Raw genomic sequence first — 18,900 nt, forward strand, 5'->3', positions numbered from 1 at the left:
TGTAATGGACTCGTAGTGGACTTCCAACACCAAAGAAAGATGCCAAAACCTGTCACCGTCCAGAGGGAGGAGGATGAGATGGGCAGAGTAGACTGTTTTTCTTAAGAAGGCTGGGTCTTTTGCAATGGTGTGCTAGGGAGGCAACATCAAGGCAGACAGGATTAACAGACTAGAGGGAAAGGCTGGCTCTGTTGTATGGCTGAGCCTGGACACCCTACAGAGCGGAGGGGAGCATGAGCTCTAAACTGAACGCTATCCTCAACAACACCTCTCCAACAGCCTCAGTCTCAGCCAACGAGGAGGGAGTTGAAACTGGTGCCTGCTCTGCACGGTGCTAACTACACTGGATTGCTCCCTACATTTCAGCACTGTGGACTAATCATTTGCTGAAGTGATTTTCCCCTGGACACATTTCCATACATTCTCTGGACATGAGTCAGCACATATGACACTTCTCCTATACGTAAGCCACTTCCCTCCATTTCCTGTTTAAGTAGTGAGCAGACTAATGCAGAGGCGTTTTGACACACTGCCATCTTCTGTACACACTTCCATCCTGGAGCTTTTGTAAAGGGGACAGATAGTACTATCCTAACCGACATATTATACATATGCTATCAACATATTTATAGTGCAAATATTTGAATAGGTGTACACATTGTTTTTTCTTCATGACATGCCACTTTCTGTACACACATATGGCATCTAGTAGACTTAATAGAAACAGAATGCACATTTGCAAATCAAATATTTTTCAGTGAAGTCACATATCTGCTTTGTCCATTTTTCCATGGAACCTCTGATACCTTTCATAATAGTTCTACTAATGGACTCAGTATATATGTATATAAAACATAATTTTTATTTAGTAATCCAGTCACACAGATATATATGTCATATATATGACAACAGTTGAAAAGATTAACATATAAAAACGCAATATGATAATGGTACGCCCCAAATTAAAGCCTGACTGCACTTTGGCTCAAGCTAAGCACACTAGACCTATTAAGACCAAGATATTTTTCTATCCATGAGTGGCTCTTTGCAGAACACTGTTAATTTGGTAACACAGAAGCAAGACTGGGTTAGAGAGGATCGGCACATTGGTTACGTCTGTGTCACTGAAGTGTACTGCTGCCAAAACTAAATGATGTGCTAACACAACCCCGCCTGTGGCCAGTTTACTTAAATCTGCACAGTACCATTTCAGAACCTACAGGCCTGAAACTGATTTGTCCTTCGTGGAGACTTTTTGATACGCAACAACATAAACCAATACCGACTCACACTGACCAGCCATGTTGCTGTTTGCAGCCCATTTTTCCTCCTCTCTAATGTTTGTTGCCAAAAGCAGCACCTAACTCAAGCTCCTCCCTCTCCTTTCGCCCTTTGCCCCCTGCCCCTTCGTTCCTGAAAACGCAGACTCCATGAAGCGAGTGAGTGCAACAAGCAGGGCACTAAGTGGTGGCACTAAACTGAAAAGGCCACATTCTGGGTCAAAAAGAGCACATGATAAGAAACATCATTCACACATCACGGTTGGTTTAGCTTAGCTATTAGCCTACAGGCACAGAGCTAAGCAAAATTTGTCCCAAGCTTGTCTCCGCACTGCTCGGACATGTCTTTCTCGAAAAGGGACAGACAGGGAGGGAGGAAAAGAGGAGTGGTTTTGCACAGTTTACGTACAAAATTGCTGCTGCTCTCAATGCCATCTAGGCTAGGGCTCAAATTAAATTACATAGTGCATGTTTAAGTAACAGATGTTTTATTATTACAAAAAAAAAGGAATGAAAAGAACACCACAGAGGAATCAGAAGGACGGCAAAATTCTTTCCAAAACTGGAGGCCTTTTCCCAGTCATGTAGAGGCAGGGAAAATGAACTTATGCAGAGGTCACCACACCTTTATCTCTCAATTTGATTGAAGGTTTAAGTTCTGACCACATTTTACAAAACAACTGATCACAACAGTGCAGTGTGCAACATTTGCAACAGGAAAATAACTAGCCTCACATTGGTTTTCACATTGTGAGATACGTCTGGCTATACCAACTACACTGGTAGTCTTTAGAAAAGGCAGGCTCGTCCAAGATTCAGACAGACCAATCAGCTTCCTCCTCCAGTTTGTCACTAGGGACTGCGTCAGTGACGCAATTCAGCCGTGACTCATTGAGCCGGGAAATTGTAAACAGTGCAGTGTGTGAGGCGAGCTGGGGGATAATGATTGATGAGGTAATTGCTGCTGTTGTACAAGATTTGGAGAAATGACAAGTTTTTAAAAAATGAACAAAGGATAGAATTAAGGCATTTACTTGAGGAGAGGATGTTTTGCTTTATTTCTGACCGGCCACAGGAAGTGTCTAAGAAAATGGCACCAAAGAAGCATCCAAAACTCATCATTGTTTCTCATTTTGTGTCATGAACAAAGTACCAAATCCGCACGTGCATTTAGTTGGGGGTAAATGCTGTCTAGAGAGTTTGGAGTGATGAAAATGTTACCGATGAACATTCTACAGTTCACAGTCGCACAGAGTCGTGGTTATTAACTGAGAGATGGCTCAACATGGCGGCCTCATATGTATACTCAGTGAGCCTCATTGGCATTATTGTTGACAAGGCCTGTTCAAGATATACAAATTGTATGTTGCATTTGCACATTGCACTGTTTACAATTTCCTGGCTCACTGAGTCATGGCTGAATTGCATCCCTCACCTGTCCTAGCAACAAACTCGACGGTGATGATGATTGGTGTAGACAAATATTAGACGAGCCCGCCTCTTCTGTCAGTACAGTAGGAAGCCAGATGTATCTCACAATGTGAAAACCTGTGAGACTCGTGAGGCAGCTTGTGATGCTTGAAAATAACTGCCAAGCCCAGCAACACCTTGAAACCTAAATCATTTACCCATCAACAAAAGTAAAAGCCTCATAAACCTGGGATAGGTCACTGTTGTGTTTAACCAATCATCACATATAATACATTTGACTGTTTATTACTTAAATAGGGTAAGAATAGGTGTCTGACTCTTTAGAGCCACCTCTGCAGAAGACATTTATTTCTGCTTTTATTTCCATCTCTGATTCAGACTTTTCCCCAGCTGTACCATGCTAAATTGGAGGCTCTGAATGAGAGTGTGTGTGTTGGAGGGGGGTGAACTATGGGGGCCCTATATCATTTCCGTACACTGGGGCTCTGAATTTCTAGCCGCACACCTGGTCTTCCCATTCAAAACAGAACCTGAGCAATCAGCAAAACATATATGTATATACAAATAAATATAAATATTACACAGAGGATATAGAGTGAGGAGATATGACATAAAAATGTGTATGATAAGGTATAACCTAAACACTATACAGCCCCTACAGGAAAATTATACTGATCCTATAGGGAATTAAAACACTCCCTAAAGTAAAATAAGGCATTTATAAACTCACACACATACAGCATTCTACAATAGCAATGCTACAGAAATATTACAGTGATCTCCGAAGGGTTATTACTCATAAAACTGCTCCCCAAAATATAGACCAGGTCAGACCTGTCTTCCAAACATTTCAAGAAGTCTACTGAAAATAACACAACCGTGAAAATTGAAGAGATAATTGCATTTGTATCACGAAGGCCAATCAATACCTACCCAACGCCTCCTCATGCAGAATTTGAGTATCTCAGCTCTGTGCATCCTCAACAAGACATTACCCGGATCAATAACATTCAAGGGCAATGGGCAAGACAGGCTAAACCCCGAGTTTTACACGCCGTTCTCTAACTTGCAAAATGAAAGGTATCCAATTCCGTTAGTTGGGGATTGCTTAAAAAAACAATCGTTGTGCATTGTGTGCAGTTTATAATGACCTATAAGAACTCCTAGGGCATTGCACTTGAGCAGAATTGGCTGTGTTTTGACCAACGCACGCTTAAAAACACCAGTCATGCCCATGACGCACAGCGGGGAACGGTGTTGGTTATCTAACATGGAAATATATTTTAATAAGACTTACTTCAAGACGGCGCTGTCCCCTTGTCTGACGGTGATGTTGTCCTTTAATAAAGAATCCCCGCTTCTGGCCGGAACTCCTGCAGGTACAAGGAATAACAATTTTAGTCCGAGGACAACAAGGCATTTCCCAGGCACGGCCAAATAGCCACAAATTCCCATTTTTTCTGTCTATGCGCAACTTCCACGAAAACTTGAACCGTCGGGTATTCCTTTGCGTCTTGAGCTGAGGACCGCAAATTCCACTCCACAAGATGCGGTGGGGTAATTGCAGGTCGACCCGATTGTGCCCCAATTAAACAGGCTGTGTTATGAAATGCAGTCTGTTGTATAAATGCAAGAGGGGGGAAAAAGTGTCTGTCCGCTCGGCAGCTGCTCTAGGAAACTGGCTTCCAAAGAGAGAAAAGCACCGTGTGTCTCTGAGAAATGCGCACCGTCTCCTCCGCTTCAAACTGTAATAGCCGTGAAATGGATGCTCTAGCAGAGATGCATCAGCCAAGTCTCCTTGTGTGTTTTCCCCTCCGTGTTTTTTCCCTTCTCTTTTTTCTTTTTTCTTTTCTTTTCTTTTCTTTTTTTTTTTTTTTTTTAATGTCGGAGTGAGACTGTAAAGCTGTCCACACTCAAGACAAGAAAAGGAGAGGGCTACAGTCGCTCGTCTTTTTCTATTCGTTAACTACAGCTCCTGAAGTAGCCTACACTCTCTCTCTCTCTCTCTCTCTCTCTCTCTCTCTCTCTCTCTCTCTCTCTCTCTCTCGCTCCCTCTCTCTCTCGGTAGCATCACTTGATGAGACCGTACTACCGGGACTATAGTCTGCACTCTACAGTGCCCCCATATGCTTAGGGTTAGAGTGGTGCGGTGGATCCCAAACTAAGGTCCGAGGCACCCAAGGGGTCCCCGAGGAGGGATCTAGGAAAACTGAGGAGTAGTTTCACGTCAGTGTCATTCCGCTGATGACAATTTAGCTCAAGGTTCGAGATTCCCCAATATGATTTTGTGGCAGAGGGCACCTATATGGCAAGATTGTTGTTGATTAAGTTCTGAGCAGTCTGTGCTGTACACGAGGAGGTAATAGTGGTGGGAGTCCAACCTGTGATTAGAGTTGTCACACTTAGCTAATTGGGATCATCTTTTAGTGCAGCGGTTCTCAAAGTGGGAGACTGCGGGGACTCCAAGTGGTCCTTGAAGTGGCTCCGGGCCAAAGGGTAGCCAGCAAAATAGCTGGCAAACGAACAGTTCAATTTCATTGTAATTTAATTCAATAGCAGTCATTGCGGTCAGAGGTTGAAGCAGGATCACTATTCTAATCATAGGCTACACTCTCAGCACTATTATCTCTGCACGAACAGTCTGACATTACACCATCACAAACTATCGTGGGTCAGTGATATTAAAGAGTTCAAGAAACCCTGTAAATTAGAGTGAAATGGATCACGTGCATCCCAGCGTTCCACTTTGAGACCCACAACAAAAATAATCTTGGCTTGGGGTCCACATATTCACTTTCCCAGGAGTGTCCTTTGCCTAGTGAGGATTTATTGATGGGTCCTTCTGAAGAAAAAGTTTCAGCTGTCACATTATCATCCCCAATACCAGGTGCCCGTATAGCAGAACATCATAGGACTGCCAGTTATTTGATGCACAGCCAACCATGGCCCACTGTATCCAGAATTATGCAGTGCATTACAGCACGCTGTGTCATCATCCGTTTGTTTCTGGACTTGCCAAGAATCCTAGAAGAGTAGTGTGGAATGATACAACCCTCACTCATTCAAAAATCTGTATCAGAAATCTGCACCACAAGGGCTCCTAAACTTTTTTTTCATGTCAAGGACCCTGAAAGAGACACAGATTAGGTCTGTCTGATGAAATGCTGTCCCACTGACCCCCTTGTCTGAGAAGATTTCTGTTGATATGGTTAATTAAAAACTACATTGATGATAGGAAGGAAACAGGAGTTCTAGACCTTTAGATAAGAAAAGTCATTTTTATGCATTCTTTTAATGAGCTAACATCTAGGAAATTAAACTTTTCCTCTTCAACCCCCCTCAAGGACCCCTGGGAGTCCCAGGGCCCCACTTTGGGAATAATAATTTAACACAAAACTCTCAGATCAAGTGTCCTTTTGATGATGGTGGTGGAGCCGGAGGTCTTTTGGGAAAGGGTTAAGGTTAGGGAGAGTCTGAACTTCTACATTTACTTTGTTTACCACTGTGCCTCTGCCTACGCCGCCTTTCCCCTTCCATATCTGTATGCATGGAGCAGACGCTGGCCACGAGGGAGGAGAGTGGCACTTTGCTGTGCATCTAACAGCAGCACTCAGAAATACTATGACAGCTTTTGAGTCTCATGAGAAGAGTGAACAAGATAATTTCTTTACCTTTACATCAATTTGGCATGCTGTCGTGATATTGGATGGGAGGCAACACAAGAATACTCCTGTAGCTTTAGATGCCATCACTTGGGGGAAGGATACAAGACGCACTTGGCATTGTTCTTTCCTAGTATCAAATGTCTGTGTGTGAGAGTATAAGTGTGCAACTATTGATGGCTACTGCAGGCATCCTGACATCTATATTCCGTTGTGTGTTCATCAATCTTGTCTCATGTGCTATTGACTTCACAATGAGAGCTGCTTTTCTGGAGATAAAAACACTAAGTGCACTACATATTATACCGTGCCAAAAAGACAATTATATCATTTAGCAGGTGTGAAGCTACTTCAGGATTTTATTGCTGGCTCGCCGATAGTGCACAAACATTTTATCTCACAGGAAATACTTGCAGTGGACCCTGAGGTGTCATCAACAATAAAATATATTTGACCACTCTGCACTATGTTTCTATACCCGTTTCCTCTATTCACACCATTTCAGGCCACAGCTATACACCATAATTTTCCTGTTTCTAATTCCAGAAAATGTATAGGCTAGTTTGCATGAGGATCGATTAGACAAAGCCTAAGGTACAGAGGTCAGTGCGCGTTTTGACACGCCAACAGATACAGAATGCACCGAGCTGCCGCTCAATTTATCCTAAGGTTGTTATTGAGGAATTATGATGATGTCTTGTGCCAGAGAAATCAGGCTAAGATAAGAGTTAATTAAAATTATATCTGCCTGGGATGCAACACAAGTTCTGACTATGTGCACATCTTAATGGTTTTTAAATGAAAACCTCTCGCTGACCTCAGCAAAATCTGAGATGTGTGGTCTTAATTATAGTCAAGGGGACAGGGAGGGGAGGAGCCGAGCCACTTGTTCACAAACACCCCACAGCTGATTAAGGTAACAACATTTGGTCCTGTGATGTGGTTTTTAACACCCTTGCGGCTGCTGATAGCAAAGCACCACAGAGACATAGAGGGAATAACAACAATACCATCAACAGGACAAAATGAAGCGTCACGGGTACATATTCTCAGCAATCACCGCTGTGCAAAAGCGTTTTGAGGTTAAAATAAGACCGCAATCCATTTCAATCCATGTCATGTGCATTATTGTGTCGACCCTCATTGTTCTGCCTACAGCGGGTCAGGAACACCTGATGACCTTGCCAGAGCTCCACCATGAGCAAGGTTGGCATGCATGCAGAAATGACAAATTAGAATGGCATTGTGTGGTGCACAGCCTACATGAATCACTCTTGATGTACGAATTGCACAAGGATAGGGAGGAAGGAGAGGAAGGAGCTGCACTGTGTGGCCTAGATCAACTATTGCCATGCATTAGTTAGAGTTTCTCCTAAAACTGTATGGGAGTCATTTTTATGGGTTGGTGGCAAGGCCATATTAAACATAAAACAGCACAATATTCTGAAGGCAACCTAAAAAATTAAAGTAGAGCTTATGTAATTGCATGCAATAGTATATAAAGAGGTAATTAAGTAATAATACATGAAAGGGAATGCTATACTGTACAATACTGGTACCAGTGAGCTGCGGTCACGGGCACAAGGCTGACCTCGAGTGTGATTTTGCAATTACAACAGTTTCATTATTAATTCACTACTCATTTTTCATAATCAGCTGCTGAGAAAATGTTTCCGCAAAGAAAAATAGTTCCACGTATATGACTGTAACCGTGTATCAGCAGCTACAGCTCTATGAGTCAATCACTACTTTGTATCAGCTTACATAAAGGTATGGAGGGTAAACAAGGTGGAGTGATACATAAGCAGATATGGTCACAATGCAGTTACCAGGAGACACTGACACATATCACGATATCAGCCAGTCAAAACTTGGGATTGCAATTAAGTGTGATGTGGTGCACAAGTGCTATATACAGCAACAACAAAAAGAAAATCAAAACTCTTATTTCTACAGTTTGCACATGGCTCTCTGTTGAAACCTGAAGTAAACTTTGGAGATCGCAATAATAGTAATAATAATGACAATGATAATCATAAACATCATCATAAAAACATGAATATGTGCAGGCCTGGGGAATATTGCACCGGGATCCAGAACATACACTGGTATGAATATCCTATGGGCAGAAAAGGAGGTGGGAGTATTGATTTTAACATGCTCAAATGAACAAAGCCATTTCACTTACATCAAAGTGTTTTTGACTGTTTGCAGAGATATATATTACCTCTTCCTTGAAGATTGCCGTTCTCATTTATTTCACTTATACATGCAATGACATTCACATAATTTCCTGCCGAGAGGCATTAACACCGGACCCTGGGTGGTTTATTCAAATAATCCATGCTAATCTTCATTCATATCATGCAAGGATAGGCACGGCTCCCAGACAATAGAATAGTCTCTGGCCTAAGCAAGCTAATGCCCGAGCAAAAACATGAGAAGAGTCTACACACTGAAAAGAGTGTTTACTGTATGCATGCAGCCATCTGCAGAGGCTCAGACAGGATCGGCACACTAATCACTCCTTATAAAGCATTTCCATCGGTGGCTGTGTACCACTTTTTAGGTCAGTCTGATAGAAATACTTATTAACTTCTTTGATACTTTGTCTTTAACTTCCTAGAGTGCACGACTGGCAGGGTTTTCTGATTGGTTTGGCTCTCCGGGACAAATGCATTCCTAAATTAAATAGCGATGTGACTCAGGTCAGCTTTATATACTGTATGAGCTTAACTGCTTCTGGCATGGGGATCTACGCATGATTCCAGCCTTGATCCCAGATAACCACATCCACCTCAGTCTTGACTTATCAGATTGGCTTAATCAGATGTTTGAGTTGCAGTCACAGCGCACAGAACAAAGGCTGTTTGTGTTTGTGGCTACCTTTAGCCGTGGTCTGTGTTTTGCTTTCAAGGAATGGGGTTGGTCTGTGTCACATTCGATCTACTCCAGGCCTCCCAGTTTTCTTGCTGTTAATGCTGAACAATCTATTGCAAAGTCAGTCAATGTATGCATGGCATGAAGGCATGAATTATTTAAGAAGCTGGCACCTTTAAATGATTTGAATGTTCAGACATCCTGCGTTATCAATAGGTGTAATATTCTCTCTGCTCCCAGCAGGTACATGTTCAGCAGATATGCTGATACGCTCTATCAGAAGCTCTTCCACTGACCTCTGCATGACTTTCTGTGTGTGTGTGCGTGTGTGTGCGTGTGTGTGTGTGTGTGTGTGTGTGTGTGTGTGTGTGTGTGTGTGTGTGAGTGTACATGTGTCTGACTTAAATGCATGCAAGCATGCCATTGATACAGCACAAGTTAGTAGGGGTCTTCACCCCGTGTTCAATTTATACAACTTTTTTTCATCAAACCTTTCAATATTCCAACCGTTTTTAGCAACTCTATTGACTACAAGTAATGGACATAAAAGCTGTTTGAAGGTCATGGCTAAATCCTCATGCGTTAAAGCGTTTGGGTTTGGATGAGAGGCATCAACAAGGACTCCGTGTGTGTAGCTGTGTACCTGTGCGTGTGCACGCGCGCGTGTGTGTGTACACAGCCATACTAGCATATTTATTGACAGAGTTCCAAAGACAACAACTTTGATCTTTTGAACACTTTATCTTTGCCGTATTACATCTAAACTTTGTTTCAATGTCAGTGAAAAAAGGCAGCAGTTTATTGTTGCCTGTCTTACAGCCGTCCATCTTGATAGAATCAAATCTAGCTCTGTAAATGGTTCGGATAATAATGTCTTCACGATGGCATTTCAGCAGTTACCTAGGGGGAAAAGCCCCTAATAAGTTTCCGAAGCGTGCTAGGACAAAGAGATAAGACTAATGAAGAGCGAAATTATCTCCCAGTATTCAGTGATGTTTACACCACAGACACTTTTACAACAACTTCATCAGTAAACAATCCTCACGTCTCGCCGTCTTAACAAACACAAGTAATTTTTTCCAATATAACAGGGCATTTATAAGGAACATGGCATTCATTAGTAGGAAATCATCCTGCTAACCATATTCACCAACCCTGAAAAGACAGACGCAATGCGATTCTCAAAGATAGCGGAAGTATTTACCCGACACCGATTCAGCATCTCCGCTTTTCTGCATCTCAGACTTAATGTCAATTTCATCAACCTTAAATTGTTGATTTGTATGTATGCAAATGGAGCAGTCTTTAACCCTGAGGTTATAAACAATTTGGATGGTGACAATAACAGTGTCCAGTCTGAATTGAGAGTACCAGCTCACAGTAATGCTTATTTAGGCAGAAACTGTCATCCCAGAGATGGATTCCATGCACTTCAAGGTGAATGCATCTGACTGAGCAATTTCCATTCAAATATTACTCAAATGGAACTAATACCGTGGGATAGAATGAATCAACCACTCAGATCATCTTTGACACTGACATATGGATGGCAGTTAGGAAAGTTGGGAAAATATCTACGCGATGAGGGACTATTTAAAAAGGGGTTACGCACAATTTCAGATGGTTAATCACCCAATTTCCAGCTCGACAGGAGCCAATCAGAAAGTGTTATCAATAATGAATTAGTTTTCAGGGCGACTACAGTTGCCCTAAAGGTGGAATATGTGCTAACAGAATATACATGTACACCCCTGAGGATGCGTTAGTTAGTGAAAGCCCTAACCAAGCGACTTCTCAATGCCGTGGTTTCAGGCGTATGGACTTAATCGTGTTGAGCGGTTGGTAGTGTTTTTCTGCTCTTTCTGATCAGCAGATTCCCTAGGTGGCCATAAGCAAGTAAACCATAGCAGACCTTGGGATTTTCAAAATGTTAATAATGGTGGCGTGTTTGCAGTGCATGCTCGCCTCAGCCATGCTATACTCATTCGCTACAGCGATGAGCGTGATAATGTAATCTCACATTATTTGTTTATTTATCTCTTATTACACCCAATAAATATGTACGAAGAGATGTTTCTTAGTCTTATGAAATGTAGAGCCACAGTGCAGGTAAACGACAATGCAGTACTGATCAGCATTGCTAATGATTTATATTCCCCACAACACAGTCCAGAGAACATTACAATACACAGTCAATTTACAGGGGATGTTCAGAAAAACAGAAATACTTAATAATACATGAATCAAGTACATAACAAGGAGTTGGCCACCCTGGAGAGATAGAAGAAGAGGAGGTCTTTTTTCTCATAAATGTTCAGTCAGTTGACTGCAAAGGCCATAAACACACTGTATGCCTACAAATGCCAAGGGTCTTTAAAGGAACACTTCACCCAAAACACAGAAAAAAAGATATTTTGTCTTTTACCCTGATACATCTGGAGAGTTTCTGCGTTATTTGGCGAGGTTTTCACAGTCTGACATGATCTTCCATGTCTCCCTGGAGTCCAATACAATCGGACTGAACAGGCATATATTGCGGAGCTCAAAAGGTCAAAAATTTACATGTGAAAAATGGAACAGCAACAGCTCTTTCCAAAAACAATGACATGCATATCTGACATAATCCACAGGCCTCAGGGGTGAAGAGTTTCTTTGGGAGCTATTTCCAGCAGAGCACCAAACTGTATCTAACTGTATCAAACTGTGTCTGTTCTCCTCAGCGGCTTCTCGACCTGCTCAGCACGTTCAGTCAGGGGTGGAGGCCACCCCGACACAGAGCGTTGTGATTGGCAGTTCAGCCTACGCAAATCAGGCCATGAGAAGAGACAGGGAAATCCAGTTGTATTGATATGGTGCGAACTAACTAGCAAGTACGCTAACCTGTCACAGTTAGTTGTGATAAACAAGCCCTCCTCAAGAAAAAGCTTCAGGCTGAAGCTGCCGAATCTTATCAGCATTCATACAACAAAACAATTGGCTTGAAAATGAGATGCTTACACTATTTTTTTTTCTTTTTTCCGCAATACTGCTAACCTGACACAGCAGATGGTTTGGTACACAGAACGATCTGAGAAGTTGACAAAGGGCAGGCACTTTCAAAAAAATACTTGGCAGGTGATTGGATGAACCATCTGTCTATCACAGGCTATCTTTATGCAAACGAATCAGATCAATATGACATATTGGGAGAGCAACGAAGGGGAAACAACAACAAGCAGCAGTCTAAAGAACTTTGACAGCTACCAAGCAAGTCGGTGTAGCTACATATGAATACAATTAATATTCAATGAAGAAATACCCTCCAGTTCTGATAAAACTGGTGCTAGAGCCAGATCTACACCAAGCCCACTAATCTCTTTAGGAGCCGCCATTGTTGCCGCTTCTTGCTCTGGTCACATGGAAACCACGCCCGTAGCTGCCCCAAGGACACCGATTGGAGCACATCACCTGAAGCTTGGCAAGATGGAGCTTGCAAATCCAGGTGCCTCACAAGGTAACAACACTGCCCCCTCCTGGTACAAAGAGTCATTTACTGACAAACAGGTGCAGAGCATGTCAGATGGAGTTTGCTGGTGCGGTTCCCAGTGAAACTCTTCACTTCAAGGTTGTGGATTAATGCCAGGTAACCTTCTCCTTTTATTTTTCTTTGTCTTTTTCTTGTTTTTTTTTCTTGTTTTTTTTTTTTTTTTTAAGAGCTGTCACTGCTGAATTTTTCACAGACATGAATTTTTGAGACATGTTTGAATTTTCGAGCCCCACAAAACAATACCAATCCAGCCCAATTCTACTGAGAAACTATTGGAACGATTGGAAACCTTGACAAATCACACAGAAACGATCTGGATGGATCAGCTGCATCACAGGTAAGCGGTAGAGGTAAGTTTTTGTTTTTGTTTTGTTTACATTTTGGGATGTGTTCCTTTAACTTATGCATTAAATTTGGTTTCCAAGTTAAGGAAAGTACTGTCAGGAAATTGCTAATGGATTGCAAAAAGGATATTGATTTATGGCACAAAGCAGTAAGAGAGCCACTGTTTAACCTTTGCAAGTAGTCCACAATTTATTCCTGTGCCACTCCTCTGACTGCATGGTTCCTATTTCACATTAGCTTACCTTGTCAGAATGCATATCCTCTTTTATCAAGGGCTGATCAGCTCTTATCCATCTTCTTGCTGTTCAGAGCAAAGGGAGTGACACCAGGCAGGGACAGGTGACAAGTGTCCTCTTAGCAACACTGGGATTTACAGGAAGTGTCTTGGTATTAATTAGCACTTACACAAATATTACCACCGCTGTGTCGTGAATGCTCACAAACATTTTGACATAAATGCACTGATGTTTAAAAATGGTATTCTGTAGTCATGTTTACAACAGAAGATAGTGTAAAAATTTCTGTAAAAGTAGAAGATAGTGTAAAATCCATCGTGGTGATCTTCTGACTTTAGAGAGCTGGAGAAATTTAGATAACTTTAACTGAATAGACGCTCCAGTTATTAACTTCAGCTCTCTCTGAAATTCGGTTAATTTTCCTCACTGTATTCTAAGATCCACAAAGTGAGAACGAGGGTGTTTTGAGCTGCACAGACTAGGCCTTTTTAATTTACAACAGAATTTTTACAACTGAAAAGATAATTGTGATATTTTCCTGGCCATGTCTTGTTTGGTAGCAAAAATATTCCAGCGTTGCCGGCTGAAGGCAGAAAACATGCACATGTGCAGACCCAAATAACATTATACATCCTCTTTCGGTAATTAGCTGTTTTCCCTAAATGTAGTGAGCGGATCATGCTACTGTCAAGAGACCCAGCCATGCCTATCATGCACACGTACACACACGCAGACGGTCTCTGCTGGGACATTACCACAGGCAACAGACATGCTGACATGATTCATCTCATGTGATTAATCTCTCTCTCTCCCCCTCTCTCTTCCACTCTCCTTGTCAAACAACAAAGTAATAAACTCCTTTCCACCTAAAGATGAAGTGAGAGAGGACTGTGCAGAGTTATTTTACACTACTCGTGTCCCTTGATATCAGTCTTTTCAAAGAAACATCTCGAAATGTGATAAATCGCTGTATCCTGATCGCTTACACCAACAATTAAGTAGATTAAGTCATTAAGTAGAAGTTGTGGGACTCGCTTGGAGAGCTGGAATCAAATGCCTTCTTTTTAACCCATTACCATATTTAATTAACTCAAAGGTGGCTCATTTCCTGCGTGTTTCACAACAGCTCGAGTAAACGGTTCACTGGGGCATTTCGATTCAGCCGGCGTTGTTTTCTTTGGCCAACCAATTCCTGCGCTCAGTGTACAGAAGTCTGGAGGGCACAATTACAACTGGCTATGGAAAGGAAAATGTTGGCATTGAGAAGAAAAATGAGGTTAAATCTCACTCATTTTTCTTATCTGTGGAAGCCCAAGAAGCCTGAGAGGGTACAGTATTTCCCCTGATAAAGGCAAAAAAGATATTCCACTCACATAAAAAAGCAACGCTAAAGTACATAACAGCCTTTACTATCTCAACTTGGTATTCCTTACGGGTTGTTTATATTTACCTAGCATCGGGACAGGACATTTTCCTGCTACAGCATTGCCATACATCCCTGAATCATGTGGATAAACTGCAGGCATCTATAAAACACCAAAAACTATCATTATTATTATGATTAGTGGTATTATCATTACTCCTATTCTCACCGTGGTATAAGCACTAGCAAAAAAGCCAGTGCAGGTCCAGTGACTGAGGAATTTGCAATGGCATGACTCGATTAATTCCAGACACTAGATCTTAATTAACTCGGCATAACCACACAGATGATTTGTGTGCCGATGGGATTTGGTCAATGGGGATGATTGCTTGAAGTAGATCTGCTCATTCAATATTCATTATCTCCCTGTCCTATTTTCTCAAGGGGCAGAGCAGGTCCTTCCCAAGATCAAGATATCTTCCTCATAGATTCAAATGCATAAAGAGTCTATATTAAACACTTACTGTTAAATTAATTTAAAAAAAGAAAAAGGGGGGGACTATTTTCAAAAACTGATCAGTTTTTCTGAAGTGTTTTCTTGAAGAGACCTCAGAGATTAGGTTCCTTCTTCCTGGGGCTTTTAAACCTTTCAGGTACCCACAACCTATCCATGGGTACAAGCTGGGACGGACGTACCAGTGGGCTAGTATGGGCTGTAGCCTGGGGCCCAAAGCTGCAAAAGGCACCCAGATTATGAATAATTACTGCTATTCATTTTTCAGAGTAATTCCAGTTGTTGAATTGGCCCGGGGCCCCGTTAAATACAAGTAAAAATAAAATAAAATTCTCAGTAATGACATTATTACACGGGCAGGGGGCAGAGGACATGAGTAGGCCATCATGCTGCCTTCATGTCCTCATCGGATTCATGGGATGATTTGGAGGCTCCTACTATCCGGGAAAAAACAACATTCACGTTGCATTCAAGCGTTTTGGAACTCACAGAAAGGTTGTTGTTGTGGCAGGTATAAAGTTTTGTCGAAGCGGGGACTGGCTTTCCGAGGCACCAGTCACATATTTGGCAGTGCTGAAAATGGAAGTTCCACGCAGGTGAGTTCGACCAGCTTTTGAAGTCGCACATCGAGAAATACGGCAGTGCGAGAGCAGGATCACCCTTGTATCTTTCCTCAACCGGTTGAGAGGAATTTATTCAAGTGATGGCAGATCGAGTGCTTTCAGAGACTGTCAGTGCTGGTAACGCTGCCAAGTGCTTTTCAATTAGTGCTGACTCAACTCCCAATGTTTGACACATTAATCAGCTCTTTTATCATACGTTCAGATGGCCACGTTCTGCCTGTCGAGAGCCACACAGGGTAGGTTCTTTGTGACACCTCTGTCTTTCTCAAACACAGGCAAACACTGTCTCAAACTCTCTCTCTCTCTCTCTCTCTCTCTCGCTCTCTCTCTTTCTCTCTCTCTCTCTCTCTCTCTCTCTCTCTCTCTCTCTCTCTCTCTCTCTCTCTCTCCCTCTGATATACTGTCTTCATCTCTTTCACTCTGTCAAAATTGATGGGGAATATAGTCCTACTCTTGTTTTAAGGTTTGACATTGCATACTTTTTCAGCTGATGGATCACTTTCTGTTCTCGTGTTGTGCTGTGAAAGCTATTTAGTTTAAGTTCAAGCTTTGACACTGCATACTTTGTCTCTTTTTATGGCTCATCATGCCAGTTGGTGTTTAGGCTTTATAGTTGCCATACTCTTTAATGTTTGACATTACAGACTCTGCAGAGGAACCACTTGCTGTTCTTGTGTTGTAGTGCTTATACAAGTGCAGCTCCTACTCCTAAGCTTTGGCATTCCACGCTAGTTTTTTTCTGTGCTCACAGTACGGATTTTTTTTAAATTATGTGCTTTAAGCCAAAAACATACACCTTTGTGATACGCGTGTTTCTGGTTGCAATGGTTGTACAGCAGCTAGGCATTTTATGGTGTAGGGAAGGACCAAGCAATGACTCCAGCCCAGGGGCCCGCTGACCGCCAAGTTCATCCTAGTTACACAAACACACTCGTAAGGTTCTGCACAAACATACCCTCCATGGGATACTGAGGTGACAGTCAACACTAAAACAACATTTTACCCATAAAACTTCACAGATAAGTCAGAATTCACTGCATTTGACACTGTAAATACTGAATTCCAAGAAGATGTTGACCGAGGTTGACTTTAAGCAACTGCTTAACCTTTTGACTCCAACTTCGGGGATCAGCAGTCTCTGCAGCCATGAACACAGACTACAACCTTATTGCAGTGTTACATAACATTACAACATTAGTACAACAGGATACCCTTTTGCTAAAAGAAAATATACATTGTAGTGTTAACGATTACCTCAAAATGAGTAAGTCCTTTTTTGGTTACATCCAGTGACACTAAATACTGTAATAGTATTAAAGAGTTCAACTTTCACCCAGAGTCTCACAGCATCTTCTCCTTGAATCAATCTTGCAGCAAACATATCCAGCAGTTTATTTATTACTGTGAAACTCTGTCTTGAAAGCTGAAATTCTTCCTCAAGTCTCACGTGTCTGATTTCAGGGCCAATGTGTTTGCTCTGAATGGCATTACAGAGCTAAGAATGCATTGGGGCTTCTTCAATTTTCTGTATGTCTGTAACAAGGATGAATCAAAAGGCCTGGAGGATGGATTTATTATCCTTATCAAAAGCCAAAGAGGAGACAAATATAAACCATTCTCCTGCTCTTGGCCCCTTGGCGGAAAAGCCCTGGGGAGTGGCATAAAAACTGCAAAAATGATGATGTTTAAAAGTGTGTTGAAGAAAAAAAAAAAAAGCACCACTGTTGCTCAAACCCATGATAATATGATCAGCAGGGGAGCAGAACAGGCTCATCTCCAAACCAGTTATTGTTGCCACCATATCTGGACTGACAAAAACAGCTGGCCTGGTCGGACGAACCCTGTTGTGTAACACCGCTGTGCTCCGCTGAACAATGTTACTTATTGTCATCCGCTCTCTGTGCAGTAAAGTCACAGGAGAACGGCATTCCGATGGTGCCTTGCATGCATAATTTTACATGTTTCCACTTGAGACGGGGCGAGACATAATGCAGGGATGGACTGTGAGAAAGTTGGCGGGTTGGATCCTAACAAATACAGCAAGAGAAAGGCAGTGAAACCTATTGCATACATACGGGGTGAAGCGGTCCACCGTGGAAGGGTTTGTGCATAACCTTCAGCTGTCACAGATTCTGGACTCTTCAAAATGAATAAATTCTAGCCACAGGGATGCAACCGTCGTGTCTTAGAAAGAGGAAGCAGGGTTTTCAGGTCTGTACAATGACACCACTTGCATCACTTTGAAAGCCGTGAAGTTGCAGGTTAATGTGATGGAAGGGGCAGAGGAGGGAATTATACCAAATTTTTCAATAGTTGTATGGACTTTTTATGTAGGCCTACTGTTAAGCCAAAGGGTAACCACTAAATATATACTGTACACCGGGAGGTAATGGGATATGAGAAAAGATTTATGGTGGTATTCAAAATATATTGTGACACTGAGGCATGACGAACACACTGAATGCATTTTGCATCTCAGAAGACATTGCAAAGGCTTATTTTGAAATATTTTTAAGCTGCATTGTTTACATCAGAGGTTTTCAAGTCCTAGACATCCTGATATGAAAAGAAGATTTTCTCTGTTTATTAATTTATTAGTTATCATACTTAAACACTGACCTGACACATAGGAATACAAGCAGTGAGACCAGACATCATATTAAAATAACTATTGTTGCATCTTTGCATTTCAACAGCTTTTAATGAATTGAATTATAGTGAAATTGTGTGTGACTGCTGTTGTTTTGTTGTTGTTGTATGTATTGTTGTGACATTGTTTATGCTGCCTTCGTGGCCAGGTCGCTCTTGAAAAAGAGATTTTAATCTCAATGAGTCTTTTTACCTGGTTAAATAAAGGATAGATGATGATGATGAAATTAAACTAGTCCTCGTTTTGCTGAGGACCCCCATGGAAGCCATCTCAAAGACCCCTGGAGGTTCCCAGATCAGTCCCCACATCAGTGTGTGTAATATCATGCCACCAGCATGCTCCTCACATGCTGGAGGAAATTATTATGTAAACAAATGGGAACCTGGATTT

The 18,900-nt window shown here is 41.9% G+C and overlaps 1 protein-coding gene across 2 annotated transcripts in view; it reads right to left on the reverse strand.

The window, feature by feature from the left end:
- The window catches only part of opcml (opioid binding protein/cell adhesion molecule-like), a 297,742-nt gene that overhangs the window by 167,348 nt on the left and 111,494 nt on the right, over positions 1–18,900 (reverse strand). The window contains exon 2 of one of the 2 annotated variants that reach the window (XM_030069467.1): positions 4,009–4,084. In XM_030069467.1, coding sequence (XP_029925327.1) covers positions 4,009–4,084 — 76 coding nt within the window. Of the gene's footprint in view, positions 1–4,008; positions 4,531–18,900 lie in introns of those variants that run through there. The other variant, XM_030069466.1, reaches the window with a different exon arrangement.

Source organism: Myripristis murdjan, chromosome 14 (assembly GCF_902150065.1).
Source record: "Myripristis murdjan chromosome 14, fMyrMur1.1, whole genome shotgun sequence".
NCBI classification, from domain to species: Eukaryota; Metazoa; Chordata; class Actinopteri; order Holocentriformes; family Holocentridae; genus Myripristis; species Myripristis murdjan.